The sequence below is a fragment of the Lacerta agilis genome, chromosome 18 (genome assembly GCF_009819535.1).
Source record: "Lacerta agilis isolate rLacAgi1 chromosome 18, rLacAgi1.pri, whole genome shotgun sequence".
Classification (NCBI taxonomy): domain Eukaryota; kingdom Metazoa; phylum Chordata; class Lepidosauria; order Squamata; family Lacertidae; genus Lacerta; species Lacerta agilis.
The window spans coordinates 7,222,508-7,240,547 of NC_046329.1; the positions used below are offsets into that span (position 1 = coordinate 7,222,508).

Genomic DNA, 18,040 nt, shown 5'->3' on the forward strand with positions numbered 1-18,040 from the left:
CAAGGTCACCCAGCAACTGCATGTGGAAGAGCGGGGAATCGAACCCGGTTCACCAGATTACAAGTCTACCGCTCTTAACCACTACACCACACTGGCTCTCTGCAAGGAGAGGAGAGAGGGTGTCAGGGAACCATGGGAAGAAAGCACGGCAGTCTTCAGGGGAACTGGCGTGGGGTGCAGCTGGGGAGCTAGGCTACAGATCTGTGATCTTGCTCCCCTGCAAGATTCCCCTCTGCAAAGGCTTCCTGGGACCCCAGCACCATTTAAAAATAAAATAAAATAAAAGTTGGTCAAAAATTTCTGCACTCTAAATCTGAGCATTGAGCCTGAAATGTCATGTTTAGGATGTCTATCTCAAAGAAGGAGGGAAGGATGGAAGGAAGGAGGGAGGGAGGGAGGGAGGGAGGGAGGGGAGGAAGGAAGGAAGGAAGGAAGGAAGGAAGGAAGGAAGGAAGGAAAAGTAAGATGAGGGAGGGAGGGAGGGAGGGAGGGAAGGAAGGAAGGAAGGAAGGAAGGAAGGAAGGAAGGAAGGAAGGAAGGGTGAGAGAGAGAAGGAAGGAAGGAAGGAAGGAAGGGTGAGAGGGAGAGAAGGAAGGAAGGAAGGAATAAGGGAGGGAGAGAAGGAAGGAAGGAAGGAAGGGAAAAAAGTAAGATGAGGGAGGGAGGGAAAGAAAGAAAGAAGGAAGGAAGGAATAAGGATGGAAGGAATAAGGAAGGAAGGAAGGAAGGAAGGAAGGAAGGAAGGAAGGAAGGAAGAAGAACTCAGGCAGATCCCACAAAGAATTCACCCATGTCGTTCAGCCAGTAGGCAATCTTCTTGTAGACTTCGTCGCAGGCGGTGACGATGACGGCCAGCACGATTTTTGGCAGGAAACGCACGATGCGCGGCAGCTCCTTAATGCTCAGCACAAATTCCTGGCGAGGGAAGAGAGAAAGCGCTGGTTTGCGCAGGGAGGGCAATGAGGAGGGTCCCCCCCTCCCAAAAAATCGCTGCTCGGAGATGCCAATCAAAACCAGGAAGACAAGCTCTTTTTGTGCAGGAACTCAGGCTGATGGTGGGGAAGAGATTCGCAGAGCGTGTGCCGTCTAGCTCAATGCTGCTCACACTGACCGGCAGCAACGGCTGTCCATCATTTCAGAGGCAGGGGTCCCTCCTAGCCCTACCTGGAAAAGTCAGGAACTCAACCTGAGGCATTCTGCATGCCAAGCAGCTGCTCCACCGCTGAGCTATGGTTCTTTCTTTTATTGCGATGCGTGCTTCCAGCCCTCCTGGTTTTGAATAAGGGGCTGGTTTCAATTAAAACTAAAAAAAATAGCTGGAGGTTCCACAGGCACACAAACCCACATATTCGTGAAAACGATGTCGGAAAATTGCATTGATATTAGGGTAAGGTTACCAGATTATTTTTTTTCAATGAATCCGGGGACACTTTTCAACTTCCTACTAAATAGATGGATTTTGTCAGGGAATTGGCTTGTAAATCCAGTGATTGTTCCCGGGAAACGGGGATGTCTGGTAACCTTGTTGTTTAGTGGTTCAGTCGTGTCCGACTCTTCCTGACCCCATGGACCAGAGCACGCCAGGCACTCCTATCTTCCACTGCCTCCCGCAGTTTGGTCAGACTCATGTTGGTAGCTTCGAGAACACTGTCCAACCATCTCATCCTCTGTTGTCCCCTTCTCCTTGCGCCCTCCATCTTTCCCAACTTCAGGGTCTTTTCCAGGGAGTCTTCTCTTCTCATGAGGTGGCCAAAGTCCTGGAGCCTCAACTTCAGGATCTGTCCTTCCAGTGAGAACTCAGGGCTGATTTCCTTTAGAATGGAAAGGTTTGATCTTCTTGCAGTCCATTGGGACTCTCAAGAGTCTCCTCCAGCACCATAATTCAAAAGCATCTATTCTTCGGCGATCAGCCTTCTTGATGGTCCAGCTCTCACTTCCATACATCACTACTGGGAAAACCATAGCTTTAACTATACGGACCTTTGTCGGCAAGGTGGTGTCTCTGCTTTTTAAGATGCTGTCTAGGTTTGTCATTGCTTTTCTCCCAAGAAGCAGGAGTCTTCTAATGTATCTGGCCCTTGAGGGCCTGGTAACCTTAAATTGGGGGAAATTGCTTGCAAAAAAATTTAACCTCCAGGTAACGCAACTTTCGGGTTTTGAACGCAGCAAACCCGGAAGTGTATACTTCCAGGTTTCACCGTGCGTGCATGGGTAGAAGCGGACTTTTTGGGGTACATGTGAACCCCCGGAACAAGTTAAGTTTGTATCCAGAGGGCAAATAAATAAGCTGAGAGATTTGTCCAGAGAAACCGAAACGGATTCAGGTACTTCTTGTTTAGTTAATAATGACGATGACCCCTTGACCTGTCTCTTGGGCCACTCCCTACATAGCAACTTCCTCCTGCGGAAACTTCCTCCACCCCGAAAACGCCCGGCCTTCCCCCTCACCTGTAGCTCGAAACAGCCCAGCATGGCGAGGAAGACGAAAGAGAGGCAGAAGAGGCAGACCGGCAGGCTCACCAGGCACTGGAAGAGCAGCCGCTTCCAAGGCGGGTAGTAGAACTCCTCCGAGTTGGTGACGGGGCTCACGCGCTTCACCCCCTGCAGGCGGGGAGAGGGGTCAGCAAGGCGGCGGCCGCAGAGAGCTGCCTGCCCGGAGCTAGGGAAGGTTGTGGGCCCATTTGCAGCAGGGCGAGCTCAGGCCCCTGGGGGATGGATGGGGCCCCCAGAGCATTTCTATCTGGCCCTGGAGGGTCTCCTTGGGAACCTCAGGAGCAGAGGGGTGAATGCGGCCCCCAAAGCCTTTCTATCTGGCCCTGGAGGGTCTCCTTGGGAACCTCAGGAGCAGAGGGGTGAATGCGGCCCCCGAAGCCTTTCTATCTGGCCCTGGAGGGTCTCCTTGGGAACCTCAGGAGCAGAGGGGTGAATGCGGCCCCCGAAGCCTTTCTATCTGGCCCTGGAGGGTCTCCTTGGGAACCTCAGGAGCAGAGGGGTGAATGCGGCCCCCAGAGCCTTTCGATCTGGCCCTGGAGGGTTTCCTTAGCAGACTCAGGAGCAGAGGGGTGAATGCGGCCCCCAGAGCCTTTCCATCTGGCCCTGGAGGGTCTCCTTGGGAACTTCAGGAGCAGAGGGGTGAATGCGGCCCCCAGAGCCTTTCGATCTGGCCCTGGAGGGTTTCCTTAGCAGACTCAGGAGCAGAGGGGTGATTGCGGCCCCCAAAGCCTTTCTATCTGGCCCTGGGAGGTCTCCTTAGGAACCTCAGGAACAGAGGTGTGAATACGGCCCCCAGAGCCTTTCTATCTGGCCCTTGAGGGTCTCCTTAGGAACCCCAGGAGCAGAGGGGTGATTGCGGCCCCTGAAGCCTTTCTATCTGGCCCTGGGGGGGTCTCCTTAGGAACCTCAGGAACAGAGGTGTGAATACGGCCCCCAGAGCCTTTCTATCTGGCCCTGGGAAGTCTCCTTAGGAACCTCAGGAACAGAGGTGTGAATGCGGCCCCCAGAGCCTTTCTATCTGGCCCTGGAGGGCTCCCTTAGAAGACTCAGGAGCAGAGGGGTGATTGTGGCCCCCGAATCCTTTCTATCTGGCACGGGAGGGTCTCCTTAGGAACCTCAGGAGCAGAGGGGTGAATGCGGCCCCCCAGAGCCTTTCCATCTGGCCCTCGGCGGACTCCTTAGGCCACACCCTCTCTCTTAAGGGAGGGAGAGGGTGGTCTGGGCCTCCCCACAACGTTTTCTCCCCTGCCCCAGTTCCCAGGGCTGGATCCAGCGGCACCGCCGCCACTGACCCGGAACTGCGGCCGCGGCTCCTCGATGGACTCCGCCGGCGTGTCCAGGGTGCCCCACTTGTAGGCAAACTCGGCCCCCCGCCGCTTCCACTCCTCCAGGAACAGGGTGGACCAGATCACGTTGAAGATGGCGAAGATAACACAGCAGACGTCCCGGCTGGTCTGGTGGGGGAATAACATGGAATAAAGTCGGCGTGGCATGGATCTGGTGTTTCGCCGTCCCTTGCCGAGCTCCCAGAGGGCGAGCCAGAATGTCCTGTCCCGTCCCCCCCCCAATCTCAACAGGCCGAAGAACTTGGGGAGCAGGTAGGCTCATTGCAACCTGCCTGGGGCGGAGACCTGAACTCCCAGTTCCGCCGAGCGTTTCAGCGGCTCCCAGTGGCCTGAGTCCTGCCCCCACCCCGGGTATAAGCTAAACAAACTACATCTTAGGGCCCCACTCTCTTGGGGGGGGCCCCAAAAAAAATTAAAGGAAAAAAAAACACCTGGATGTACATTTCCAAAATATAAGATTAAAAACAAATAAAGTGAAACCTACATACAGCAACAGTGTTTTTGTGTTGTGTCGGCTCCTGTGATGTAAGTCATGGGCCCCGCCTGCTAGCCTGCTCCCTCAAATATCACCGGTTTGCTCCTTTCTATATATAGGGTGCCTACATTCTGCGTGTGCAAATGGCTTGAGATACCTTTTAGGTCCATAAATGACCACGTAGCATATATTCAACACAAAAAACCAGTAACAATTTGTTGTCGACAAAGGACAGCTGGAAATAGAAAGGGCCCCATTACCTTCAGTAGCTTAGGGCCTCATCAAACTGAAATCCGGCCCTGGGCCTGAATCCTGCCCACCCTGTTACCGTATTTTTTGCGCCATAGGGCGCACCGGACCATAGGGCGCACCTCGTTTTTAGAGGAGGATACCCAGATTTTTTTTTATGGTTTTCCTCCTCTAAAAGCCCTGGGGTTTTTTTTTAGTTTTTTTTTAGGATCAGCTAAAAGTTTAGCAACTTTTTTGCAAAGGGAAAAACCCTGTTTTTTTGAGGATCAGCTCAAAGTTTTGCAGCTTTTTTTTTGGAAAGGGAAAAGCCCTGGTTTTTTTGAGAACCAGCTAAAAGTTTTGCCGCTTTTTTTGCAAAGGGGAAAAGCAAAGTTCCTTTTGCAAAGGGGGAAAAGCAAAGAGGGAAAGCCCCATTTTATGGGGTTCAACTCACATTTCTGCAGCTTCTAAAGGAAAGGGAGCCTTTTCTACAGTTTCCAGACAGATAATCTAATCAGCCAGTCCCATGTCGCTGGGGAAACAAACAACCTCCCTCTGCAGCACATTCAACAACGGAGGGCGGGGCTGAAAGGGAGCCGGGACTCTTATCTCTCTCCCGATCTCTTGCTGATCAGCTGCTCAGCGGGGTCCTTTCAACACCCCCTTTTCTCTTTGTAAAAGAAAAAGCATGGTCCTCTTTTGGCCCCTGGGCAATTCAGCTCAAGGGACCACCATTCACTCCATAAGACGCACAGATATTTCCCCTTACTTTTTAGGAGGAAAAAAGTGCGTCTTATGGAGCGAAAAATACGGTATTTTACTCTCTCTCCCCCTCCCCTGTTCTACAGGTAACACGTCCTCACCTGATCGTTCTCCGTGAAGGTGTAGAGGAGGGAGCCGAAGACGGCAGGGTAGACCATGGCCGACGTGTAGAAGCCCAGCCAGGCAAAATACATGGCGATCTTCACGCCAAAGTAGTCACAGATATCATCTGGGGGTGGCAAGGGGGAAGGAAAGAAGAACGAGGCTGGACCGAAGTCAATTCAGCACCCCAATCTTTCCTTTAGAACAGGGACGTCCAACTCCCTGAAGAAGTATCTGGAGGTATCTGAAGAAGTGTGCATGCACACGGAAGCTCATACCAAAAACAAACTTAGTTGGTCTTGTTACGGAAATTATGGGGGGGGGGGTCACCTAAGCAAAGTTTCCTCCCGAGCAAACTCATTTGGGGTGTGGAGTGATGCCCTTAAGGGGACCCATCTCTCAGCCATGATCCAGTAGGGGAGAGACCACGTGCACAGGGAAATGCCTCAGCAGGTAATCTCTGGGTGCTTCAGGAAGCCACCGGGCTAATATCCCTCAACCGGAATCCCATTGTTCTCTCCCAGATAAGTGCTCAAGGTATCCTTGCCAATACTTAACACCCATTCACATTGGCCCAGGGCTATCTCCCTGATATTGCTCTGTTTCCCCCATATGCTAATCTTGTTTTTCCTATATGTTAATCATGTGTAACCCTTCCCTTTCATGATGTAGTGATGATGTAGTGATGATGTTTCCAAACCGTATTCAGGGATATGATAGGAGTTTTTAAAAGTTCTTGTAACGCTGCTCTCGGTGTGCAGTTTTACTGTAACCTATGGCGCAATAATAAACCCTGTCTTGTCCTTGCTCCAGTGGCTGGACTTCTTTTATTTAACTCCGCAGAAACCAGTGGGCTTATCCCTAAGGGCCAGGTGCCTGGGCCGTTCCACACCTGGGATTTTCCATTTACAGTCTCTAAGGCAGTGTTTTTCAACCTTTTTTGGGCAAAGGCACACTTGTTTCATGAAAAAAATCACGAGGCACACCACCATTAGAAAATGTTAAAAAATTTAACTCTGTGCCTATATTGACTATATATAAAGTAATTCTCTTGAATTTTTCAATTTTTCCCACGGCACACCAGGCAACATCTCGCGGCACACTAGTGTGCCGCGGAACAGTGGTTGAAAAACACTGCTCTAAGGTGCTACTGGAAGGAATTTTTTTTATTTTTTTATTTTGTTTTGACTATGGCAGACCAACACGCCTACCTACCTGATTAAGTTTGAGAACCAAGGTACAAGTGCACAGTGGTTACCCCGCGTTACGCAAGCGATCCGTTCCGGATCGCGCTACGTAACATGGGCGTGCTTACGGCGCCTAAAGGACTCGGAGCAACAGAAAAATCTGGCCATTATAAAGAAACTCTGCCCCTGGTATGCCTTCTTCCCCCCTTCCCAGGGCGTGCTTAACACCAACACGCCCCCCCCCCCAAGAAAAAACCCGGAAGTAGCGTGATTCAAGCGCTTCTGCACATGTGCGAAGTGCGCAAAAGCGTTCTGCGCATCTGGGGGTCGCGCATGCTCCGGAAACGCTTCCAGGTTACGGGCGTTTTTAACTCGAACGTCCGCAACCCGGGGTATGACTGTATTTGGAAGAGGCACGCTGCCACTTCCAGGAGGGAATGCCATTTCTCCTTAGATCAGGGGTGGGGGGAAATCTTTGGACTCCAACTCCCATCAGCCCCCACGACTAGTTGCCAGGGCTGATGGGAGTTGTAGTGCGAGATGAAGGAATCCTTCTATTTGGGGAAAGGCATTGCCTCCTGAGAGAGGGGTGGGGGGGAAGCGTCTCTCTTTAGATCGGGGCGGGGAGGGGAACCTGCGGGGCCCCCCAAGTGTTCTCGGAACAGGAGGGGGGACAGGGGAGGACGGAATTTCGTACCCAAAGGTTGCGGTTCGCAAATGGCTTGTACCCACGATTTCATCAGCCGGTTGAGGATCCGTTGCTCGTGGATGGGGAAGACCTGCTGGAGAATGCCCCGGGCAGCCAACTCGGGAACTGCGGAGAAAAGAAAAGGGGAGGCGCAGGAGGTGAGGGGGGCAGGGGTGACGCAGAAACCTCCTTCGACCCTGGATACGGCAACAGCAGCTACCTGAGCCCTAATCCTTTGCAATGCCATAGCAGGCCATGTCATTTGACTTTGAGAACAGACCTACTTTGCCCTGTCGGACCCCAAGAGTGGAATGAGCTTTTGGGGTGGGTGGGCAGGCCAAACCCCATCCCCAGAAGTGGTTCCCCCCCCCTCCCCAGCAAGTTTCTGCCAAATGGGTGAATTAGTCTCTTAGAAGGATGTGGCAGAAGAACGACAATGGCCAAGTTTTACAGGTGAAACTATCCAAAATTCAGAAGACCCAGCACAAATTTCAGTTCAGCTCTTCAGGAAGACACTCACCACTCGACATGCCCCGCCTTCTGGCCCAAATCCCCACTCACCGATCGGCTGGCCTTCCAGGAAGTGGATGTTGTGCAGAGCCTCGCCCTGTTTGGCTCGCAGGTTCTCCAGCCAATACCTGATGACACTCTGACGTTCCTGAAAGAGGGGAGAGGGGGAAGCAGTGACTGGACCACCCGGGGTCACCAGCCCCACACCCTTCGAGCCAGAACTGGGTCTTGGCACCTACCGCTGTTTTAAGAAACATTACTAAGCGGGCGGCAGCCGTTCCATCAGGCTGCAGAGCACAGAAAAAAATCAGGGCTCCTCCATTGCCTCTGCTAAGACAACACCTACCGTTGGCTCTTCCTAGCAGCAGATGTTCCATGAGGCTGCAGAACAGAAAAGGGAAGCAGGGCTGCTCCACTGCCTCTGCTAAAACAACACCTGCCTTTGGTTCTTCCTAGCAGCAGATGTTCCATCAGGCTGCAGAGCAGAGAAGGGAAGCAGGGCTGCTCCACTGCCTCTGCTAAGACAACATCTGCTTTTGGCTCTTCCTAGCAGCAGATGTTCCATCAGGCTGCAGAGCAGAGAAGGTGAGCAGGGCTGCTCCATTGCCTCTGCTAAGACAACATCTGCCTTTGGCTCTTCCTAGCAGCAGATGTTCCATCAGGCTACAGAGCAGAGAAGGTGAGCAGGGCTGCTCCATTGCCTCTGCTAAGACAACATCTGCCTTTGGCTCTTCCTAGCAGCAGATGTTCTATCAGGCTGCAGAGCAGGAGGAGAGGAGGCCACCCCATTGTCCCTGCTTTTTCATCAGACCCTGCGAGTGTCCCTATTTTCCAGGCACAGTCCTGGATTTACAGAAGCCATCCTGGTTTCTGATTTGATCCCGGAATGTCCCATTTTTCCTTAAAGGTAAAGGGACCCCTGACCGTTAGATCCAGTCATGTCCGACTCTGAGGTTGCTGCGCTCATCTCGCTCTATAGGCCGAGGGAGTCGGCGTTTGTCCACAGTCAGCTTCCGGGTCATGTGGCCAGCATGAATAAGCCGCTTCTGGCAAACCAGAGCTGCGCACGGAAACGCTGTTTACCTTCCCGCCAGAGCGATACCTATTTATCTACTTGCACTGGCATGCTTTTGAACTGCTAGGTTGGCAGGAGCTGGGACCGAACAAAGGGAGCTCACCCCGTCACGGGGATTTGAACCACCGACCTTCTGATCGGCAAGCCCTAGGCTCTGTGGTTTAACCCACAGCTCCACCCTATTTGGAGGGTATGGAGTTATTCGAACCTCAAGCCAAGGAGACAAGTAACTATATAATCTTTAGAAGACATCAGAAGGCAGCCCTATATAGGGAAGTTTTTAAATAATAATAATAATAATAATAATAATAATAATAATAATAATAATAGTAATAATAATAATAGTAATAATAATAATGTTTTATTATGTTTTTATATATGTTGGAAGCTGCCCAGAGTGGCTGGGGCAACCCAGTCAGATGGGTGGGGTATAAATGAAATCATCATCATCAGTGCTTTTTTCCCTAAGAATATGTTTAGGGGTACTCTCATTTAGACTCAAGAAAATCAACATTTTATAGTTCAGATTGGGAAAAATAAATACAGCAAATGGATGAAAGTACAAAGATTCACAAAATGCTTAGGGGTATGCGTACCCCTGCACCCACCCCCCAGAAAAAGTGCTGATAATAATAATAATAATAATAATAATAATAATAATAATAATAATAATAATAAAATAGGTAAAGGACCCCTGACAGTTAAGTCTAGTTGCGAATGACTCTCACTTTACAGATTTTTTTTTTACCAAAAAATTGGGTTTAAAATTGGGGCTCGTCTGAGGGGTGTTTTCTTAATTTGGAGTCCCCCCAAATAGGGGGCATCTTATACATGGGGGGCGTCTTATACACAGAAAGGTATATAAAAGACGTTTACTCACACATTCAGTTCACAGATTGATCCCTGAAGGCAGACTTAGTTACATAGTATATACATGTGAATCTACCCAAAATCGAGGGGTTAATCCCAGTGACTGCAGATTGGCAGTTACTGAAGCTCACATGAAGGAAGATGGAAAGAAGAAGGAAGGAAGAAGGAAGATGGAAAAAGAGGGGAGGAGGGCTGTGTGTCTTGTGGTTCTGTTACCTGCACAGGTAAGGTTATGCCCACTTCTAGTCACACGAAAGAGGAAGTATGTCCCAGCCCAGGAGGAAACAGGAAGTTCCGACTGGCTGGACCAAACATCCCCTTGCATATCCACTCTAGGAAAACCAGGAATGTTGAATTTGACTGCCATCCATATATCACACCCCACACAGCCTATTCCCGGGGGCAGCACCCACCTGAGAAGTGAAAAAATAAAGTTCGTTTTCGATGTTCTCGTAGATGTAATCCTCCTCGCAGGAGAAGCTCCGCATCCCGCCTCCGAACTCCGCTTTCACCGGCTTCCGCAAGCCAATCTCATCAGCCCCCCGGAGCAAGCTGCCGAGAAGAACGGGGGGTGGAGAAAGGAGACTTAAGAGGGCAGGAAGTCTGCACATGCTCTGAAGCCCAAGCCCAGTGGCCACTAGACCAGTGTTTTTCAACCTTTTTTGGGCAAAGGCACACTTGTTTCATGAAAAAAATCACGAGGCACACCACCATTAGAAAATGTTAAAAAAATTAACTCTGTGCCTATATTGACTATATATAAAGTAATTTTTCAATTTTTCCCGCGGCACACCAGGCAACATCTCGCGGCACACTAGTGTGCCGCGGAACAGTGGTTGAAAAACACTGCACTAGACAAACCTATCAGCTATTGCAGATTTTGGTCTGCAAAGCAATAGTTCCTTCCTTTTTTTTTAATTCCCCAGCTGTGCCAAATGCACCCTTAACTTCACGATAGCAACGTTTATTTCCTGTCGAAGTTCCTTCCCCCTTCAAAGGGGATTTTCTGTGCATCATCCCCACCAGAAGTTGCCAAGAGAAGATGATGCAGCCCGTTGGCGACTTCATACTCTCTAACCCAATTTCAGGGTTTCGCCCCTGCTAGCTATGACAACAATCTTGAGTCAAAATTTATTTGTTGTTCCTTGCGACCATCCTTGGTCCTTTCGGCCGATAAAAGGAGATAAAAGATATATTCTATTCACACCATGAGGAATATGCAAAGATACCCCATCATTAAACTACAGCGATGACCAATTTATACATAATATACTTCGAGACACAGACCTGCGCAAATAAGTTTCTATATTGCATTGCCGATCAGACTTGAGTGAAATGAACTTGCTTTGAATTTTGATCTTCACTTAAAGCAACAGACAACGGATTTGCTCAGGACATTTTTTAAAATACCATTTTTTCATTGTTTTTTAGAGGAGGGAAGGCTGCCTTCACTTCTCCCTTCCATTCAAAAAGCCCCATGCTTCTCCGATAGCATCTCTAGGTAGGTGTGGGAAAAGTTCTAGCCCAGAGGTCTCCAAACTACGGACCGCGGGACGGATACGGCCAGAGGGACTCAATAATCCAGCCTGCAGCGACCCCTGCTGCCCGCTGCTGCCACCCACTCTTACCAGCACGGCTTGTGCGCATGTGCAAGTGTCATTTCCGGTGCACTTTTGGGTTGGAGGAGGCCTGTGTGCATACACACAAGCTATTTCCGGTGCTCCTCCGACCTGAGAGCCAGTGTGGTGTAGTGGTTAAGAGCGGTAGACTCCTAATCTGGTGAACCGGGTTCGCATCTCCTCTCCTCCGCATGCAGCTGCTGGGTGACCTTGGGCTAGTCACACTTCTCTGAAGTCTCTCAGCCCCACTCACCTCACAGAGTGTTTGTTGTGGGGGAGGAAGGGAAAGGAGAATGTGAGCCGCTTTGAGACTCCTTCAGGTAGTGATAAAGCGGGGTATCAAATCCAAACTCTTCTTCTTCTTCTTCTGGAAGTGTGCCGGAAATAGTGTGTGCGCACACGTATGGGCGCATGCTCCCACGCGCTCCCCTGCCCTCCTCCCCAAGCCCTATACAGCGGTACCTCGGAAGTCAAACAGAATCCGTTCCAGAAGTCCACCCGACTTCCCAAACGTTCGGAAACCAAGGTGCGGCTTCCGATTGGATCGGAGGCCGCGCCGGACATTTGGGTTCCAAAGAACGTTCGCAAACCGGAACAGTCACTTCTGGGTTTGCAGCGTTCGGGAGCAGAACCGTTCGACTCGCGAGGCGTTCGGGATCTCAAGGTACGACTGTAATTCTTTATAATTCTGACATGGTTTTAAAAGGCAGGAAAAGGAGGGTTGTTTGGAGAGGAAGGAAGCCCTTCCTCGCTCCCCGCCGGCCCACCGCACGCCCACCCAAAACCTGCCACCCTCTGGAGAAGGGACCTGCCTTTCGTAAGTCGCTGTGACGAAAAAGGCGTAGACCCGGGTGTGCTTGTGGTGCCGTATCTGAATGATGAGCTCCGGGATACCCAGCCGGATGTGGTTCAGCAGCCACAGAAGCGTGTGGTCGTCGGTCGTGTCTGGAGAGGCATTTGGAAAAAGAGAGTGAGTAGAATCCTAGAATCCTAGAGTTGGAAGAGACCCCAAGGGCCATCCAGTCCAACCCCCTGCCAAGCAGGAAACACCATCAAAGCATTCCTGACAGATGGCTGCCAAACGTCCGCTTCAAGACCTCCAAAGAAGGACACTCCACCACACTCCTTGGCAGCAAATTCCACTGTCCAACAGCTCTTACTGTCAGGAAGTTCTTCCTAATGTTTAGGTGGAATCTCCTTTCTTGTAGTTTGAATCCATTGCCCCGTGTCCGCTTCTCTGGAGCAGCAGAAAATAACCTTTCACCCTCCTCTATATGACATCCTTTTATATATTTGAACATGGCTATCAGATCACCCCTTAACCTTCTCTTCTCCAGGCTAAACATACCCAGCTCCCTAAGCCGTTCCTCATAAGGCATCGTTTCCGGGCCTTGGACCATTTCGGTTGCCCTCTTCTGGACACCTTCCAGCTTGTCCGTATCCTTCTTGAACTGTGGTGCCCAGAACTGGACACAGTATTCCAGGTGAGGTCTGACCAGAGCGGAATACAGTGGTACTATTACCTCCCTTGATCTAGATGCTATACTCCTATTGATGCAGCCCAGAATTGCATTGGCTTTTTTAGCTGCTGTAGTCAGATACGGACTTCAGGCACTCCAGGGCTGCGGTGGTTAGTTAATTTTAAACGCTCGGATCAACCAGTTAGGGATCTTTCAACTGATTCCCCTTCCGCTACACAACTACGAGTTTAAAAAAATTACTGGCATGAAGGTACCTTCTTTCATATGTGGTGGACGTGCCCAAAGGTAAAGGACTTCTGGGAGAAGATTTATAATGAGCTTAAAAAGGTGTTGAAAAACACATTCACTAAGAAACCAGAGGCCTTTCTGCTGGGCATGACCAACTATGAAATCCCCAATAAAGACAGAACATTTTTTATGTCTGCCACTACAGCTGCTAGGATTTTGATAGCTAAAAACTGGAAAACTGAAGAACTACCAACAGTGGAAGATTGGCAAATGAAGTTGATTGAATATATGGAACTCGCAAAACTGAGCGCGAAACTCCGAGAACAGGGGAGGAAATGGTGCAGGAGGATTGGAAGAAATTTAAAGATTATTTGAAACGACGTGAAAAGATAGACATTTGAAATTGAAATCAGAAGGACATTTTAGGCTACAGTATTGTTAGAAGTTAGTTGAAAGTAGGATATAAGAAGTAGTTAGAATAATGTTATATGGATCTTATTAGGATTATAATAGTTAAATGTTGATTAAGGTTTATAATGATAAGATTAGGTGAGAAAGAGGATTTTATAATGTTACAAAGTTACTAAAGAAGATTAGTAATGAACGCAGAAGAGAGGACGTGAGGAGGTCCCACTATTATGTTATGATTATGATAAAGTTAGTTATAATTTTTGTATTTTTTGTAGTTCTTTGTTTGTGGTTGTTGTTGTTTGTTTCATTGTATTTTGTATTGTTCGTTTTATTGGAAAATTTAATAAATTTCTTATAAAAAAATAAAAATAAAAATTTAATGGCACAAGGGGAAAAACCGTTCCTGTGTATAAAGTCCTGTAGCGACGTCCAGATGGAAGTAAGTCCAACAGATGATGACCGGGATGCAAAGGATCTGCGACAATGCCGGTCATCATCTGTTTGACTTACTTCCATCTGGACGTCACGAAGAGTCGGACGTGACTAAACAACTCAACAACAACAACAACAAGAAGCTCCAGGTACCGGTACTTTTAATATGACTTGGCATTGCTTTATCAAATGTTTGATGTTTTATTGTGTTTTTAACATTCTGTTGGAAGCCACCCAGAGTAGCTGGGGAGGCCCGGCCAGATGGGCGGGGATATAAGTAATTATTATTATTATTATTAACAGCGGAAACGCCGTTTTAAGAACCCAAGCCTGGAAAATCTGCAACCAGACTTGATCATCCGATAACACGGACGTTTTTTTCCTTGCACGTGGGCTGAAGTAACAAGCTAATGGGGATGGGAATTAAGAGGTATATTACGAATGCTGACCACGGTACTCCGACATCAGAGGGGGAAACAGATTATGAGAATGGAAGAAATACTTAGGTTTTTGTTAAAATGTGTTGATTTTTATATTTTTGAAGCTGGAATCAGAAGGAGCAATGGCAACAACTTTACTAAGTTAAGTGAAGAAAGGATATAAGAAGTTAAGATTTGGAATTTGACGTTTGATTTGATAAGAACAAGTTGTATGATTTAAGATATGTTGATTACAACTGTAAGATTAAGATTAGATGTAAGAAATACAATGTTACAAAGTTACTAAAGAAGATTAGAAATGAACGCATAAGAGAGGACGTGAGGAAGTCCCAAGTCTAGGATTTTAAAGAAGAGAAGGATTGTTAATTAATTGTTTTGTTTTGTCGGTGTGTTCTTGTGTAGTGTGTGTATTGTGTGTATTTGTATTTTGTTTAATTTGATTTTGAAAATCCAATAAATTCTTATTAAAAAAAAAAAAGAAGTAACAAGCTCCCACGGTACGCATTATATGGTACGTGCCAGCTTCGTAGTTTAGTATTCCTCTTTTTGCACTTTCACGTGTCGTTACGCCCTCTCTGCTTTACGTACGTTATGAAACGAAACGAATTTTTTAAAAATAAATCGGACGAGTGACGCAATTGCCAGGTTCCTGCAGGGGACCTTCCTGATCAAAGGCACATCGGAAGGCTTACGAAGAGAAGTTCGTTTCTCTCTCTCCCCCCCCCCTTTCCTCCATCCTACATTACGGTCTGGCCTCTCGCCCAGCCTGGTGTCTGATTATAAGCGATCGAGCCTGAAACCAACATTCAGCAATCTTCCTTTCCCTGCCCGGAATGGGGGGGGGGGGGAGAGGCAGGGGAGCCACCACCCGCCAGGGCCTTGGCAAAGCCGCCTTTTTCAGCACGCAGAACGGATCTGGAAGCTTCTGCACCTGCCCGTTTTCCTTTGCGGCTTTGCGGGTAGACGGTGCCTGGATATGGAGGCTCCGTCCCTAGCTGTCCGTCCCTGCTATTCTCTGGGTTCGCTGGGGGAGGGGGGGAAGGAAGGACTGTAGGGTAAAAGGTAAAAGGTAAAGGACCCCTGGACGGTTAAGTCCAGTCAAAGGCGACTCTGGGGTTGCGGCGCTCATCTCTGCTTTCGGGCCGAGGGAGCCGGCGTTTGTCCGCAGACAGCTTTCCGGGTCGTGTGGCCAGCAGGACCGAACCGCTTCTGGCGCAACGGGACACCGTGACGGAAACCAGAGCGCACGGAAACGCCGCTTACCTTCCCGCCGCAGCGGTACCTATTTATCTACTTGCGCCGGTGTGCTTTCGAACTGCTAGGTTGGCAGGAGCTGGGACTGAGCAACGGGAGCTCACCCCGTCACTGCGGGGATTCGAACCGCCGACCTTCCGATCGGCAAGCCCAAGAGGCTCAGTGGTTTAGACCACAGTGCCTCCCGATCCCCTGCCTGCAACCCTGGGCGGCTGCTGCTGCCAGCCTGTGTAGGCAAAACTGAGCTAGGTGGAGCAGGGTTCTGACTTGGCGGCAGGCAGCCTCCTATGTTTGGAACCGAAGAACCGAAAACACACCTGGCAGTGTCATCAGCACGTCGCAGTTTTCCGTAGGCACCGTTTTCATCCACGATTTGTGGGACATGATGTAACGCCCGGCCTGCAGCAGCCTCTTTCCGAAGAGCTTATCTGTGGGGCGGAGAAGAGCAAGGATGAGCCAGTTAAAACATCCCGCCTCGCAAGAGGGGTGTGCACGACGGCGGCAGGTGGGAACAAGGCCGGCGTGGCATCTCCATCTCCACCTGGTTGCAAAGTTTCCGAAAGCAAAACTACCGTATATACCCGAGTATAAGCCGTCTCGAATATAAACCGAGGCACCTAATTTTCCTACAAAAACCTGGGAAATCTTATTGACTCGAGTATAAGCCGGTTCACCTTTGCCGCTGTGGAGGAGGAGGAGGAACGAGCAGCCTGAAAGCAGCCTTTTGGGCTGCTCCTTCCTCTTCCTCCTTTGCCAAGTTTGCATTTATGCAAGCAGTTCAGGAATGGAACAAGCTGCCTGGGGAGAGTAAAGATCCGCCTTTCTTGTACGCTTCTTAAGGAATGGTTGACTGGGGTGAGCGGGTGGCGGCACGAGCGGAGAGAAAGGGCTTCTTTCTTGCCACCCCCCACCGCCCGCCTCACTCAAGTATAAGCCGAGGGCAGCTTTTTCAGCACAAAAAATGTGCTGAAAAACTAGGCTTATACTCAAGTATATACGGTAGGTGCGCTCCCCCTGCGCCTTTAAAAGCTAGTCTGGCTCACAGCGATGTAGCTGAAAAAGTTCCCCCAAACCCATACAAATCCATGTATGTATGAATTTCATGTATAAAAAGCTAAGAGTGAGACAGGAAAAGAAAGAGATAAAGTGAGTGAGGGCTAACCTGATCCAAAACACCCACCCACCCCACTCACACAGGAAACCAAAGACCACCACAGCCACCCACAAATGAACAATCAAACCCTACGCCAATCGCAACCTCTCACCGCCAAAGAAACACAAGCAACCGACAGAGAACCAACACAAGCGACGCCGATACCAAATCCTACATATATTAAGGAAAATAGAAACATCATCTTCCCCACCCCACCCACTTCCTTCCCCCCCCCCTCTCTCCCTAATGTCTCAACAACTAAAATTGATCTGTAAAAATGTTTTATGGAAAAATACGAGAGACATTACACACACTTTGTAAACCAAGAACATTTTAATTAAAAAAAAAGAAAAAAGAGAGAGAAAAGTGAGTGAGAATCAAAAAGAAAAGAAAAGAAAAGAAAACAACAACAACCCATACATTAATATAAAAAGGTAAAGGGACCCCTGACCATTAGGTCCAGTCGCGGACGACTCTGGGGTTGCAGTGCTCATCTCGCTCTATAGGCCGAGGGAGCCGGCGTTTGTCCGCAGACAGCTTCCGGGTCATGTGGCCAGCATGACTAAGCCGCTTCTGGCGAACCAGAAATGCCGTTTACCTTCCCACCAGATAGGTACCTATTTATCTACTTGCACTTTGATGTGCTTTCGAACTGCTAGGTGGGCAGGAGCTGGGACCGAGCAACGGGAGCTCACCCCGTCATTGCGGGGATTCGAACCGCCGACCTTCCGATCAGCAAGTCCTAGGCTCAGTGGTTTAGACCACAGCGCCACCCGCATCCCATACATTAATATACAGGCTTTCAAGGTCAGCACCAACACTGTGCATTGTGCTCGGAAACGTCCTGGGAGCCAATGGAGGTCTTTCAGGACCGGTGTTATATGGTCTCGGCGGCCACTCCCAGTCTACCAGTCTAGCTGCCGCATTCTGGATTAGTTGTAGTTTCCGGATCACCTTCAAAGGTAGCCCCACGTAGAGCGCATTGCTGTAGTCCAAGTGGGAGATAACCAGAGCATGCACCACTCTGGCCAGACAGTCTGCGGGCAGGGAGGGTCTCATCCTGTGTACCAGATGGAGCTGGTAGACAGCCGCCCTGGACCCAGAATTGACCTGCGCCTCCATGGACAGCGGTGAGTCCAAAATGACTCCCAGGCTGCACACCTGGGCTTTTCTGGTGTCCAGTTATGAAATAAACAGATCTGTGTCTGCACGGCATCAAGTTCTGAATGAATGGTGCTCAATCTATTAATAGTCCATGAGGCTAGCCTTGAGAGATAAGCTTCTGT

General features: G+C 49.4%; 1 protein-coding gene across 1 annotated transcript in view; it reads right to left on the reverse strand.

Moving 5' to 3' along the window:
* The window catches only part of ANO8 (anoctamin 8), a 42,163-nt gene that overhangs the window by 12,006 nt on the left and 12,117 nt on the right, over nucleotides 1-18,040 (reverse strand). The window contains exons 2-10 of the mRNA XM_033136636.1: nucleotides 15,919-16,029; nucleotides 12,168-12,300; nucleotides 10,150-10,288; nucleotides 7,843-7,939; nucleotides 7,291-7,407; nucleotides 5,406-5,533; nucleotides 3,786-3,947; nucleotides 2,449-2,601; nucleotides 789-915 (exon numbers count right to left, since the gene is read on the reverse strand). Of these exons, the coding sequence (XP_032992527.1) occupies nucleotides 789-915; nucleotides 2,449-2,601; nucleotides 3,786-3,947; nucleotides 5,406-5,533; nucleotides 7,291-7,407; nucleotides 7,843-7,939; nucleotides 10,150-10,288; nucleotides 12,168-12,300; nucleotides 15,919-16,029 (1,167 nt within the window). The remainder of the gene's footprint in view (nucleotides 1-788; nucleotides 916-2,448; nucleotides 2,602-3,785; nucleotides 3,948-5,405; nucleotides 5,534-7,290; nucleotides 7,408-7,842; nucleotides 7,940-10,149; nucleotides 10,289-12,167; nucleotides 12,301-15,918; nucleotides 16,030-18,040) is intronic.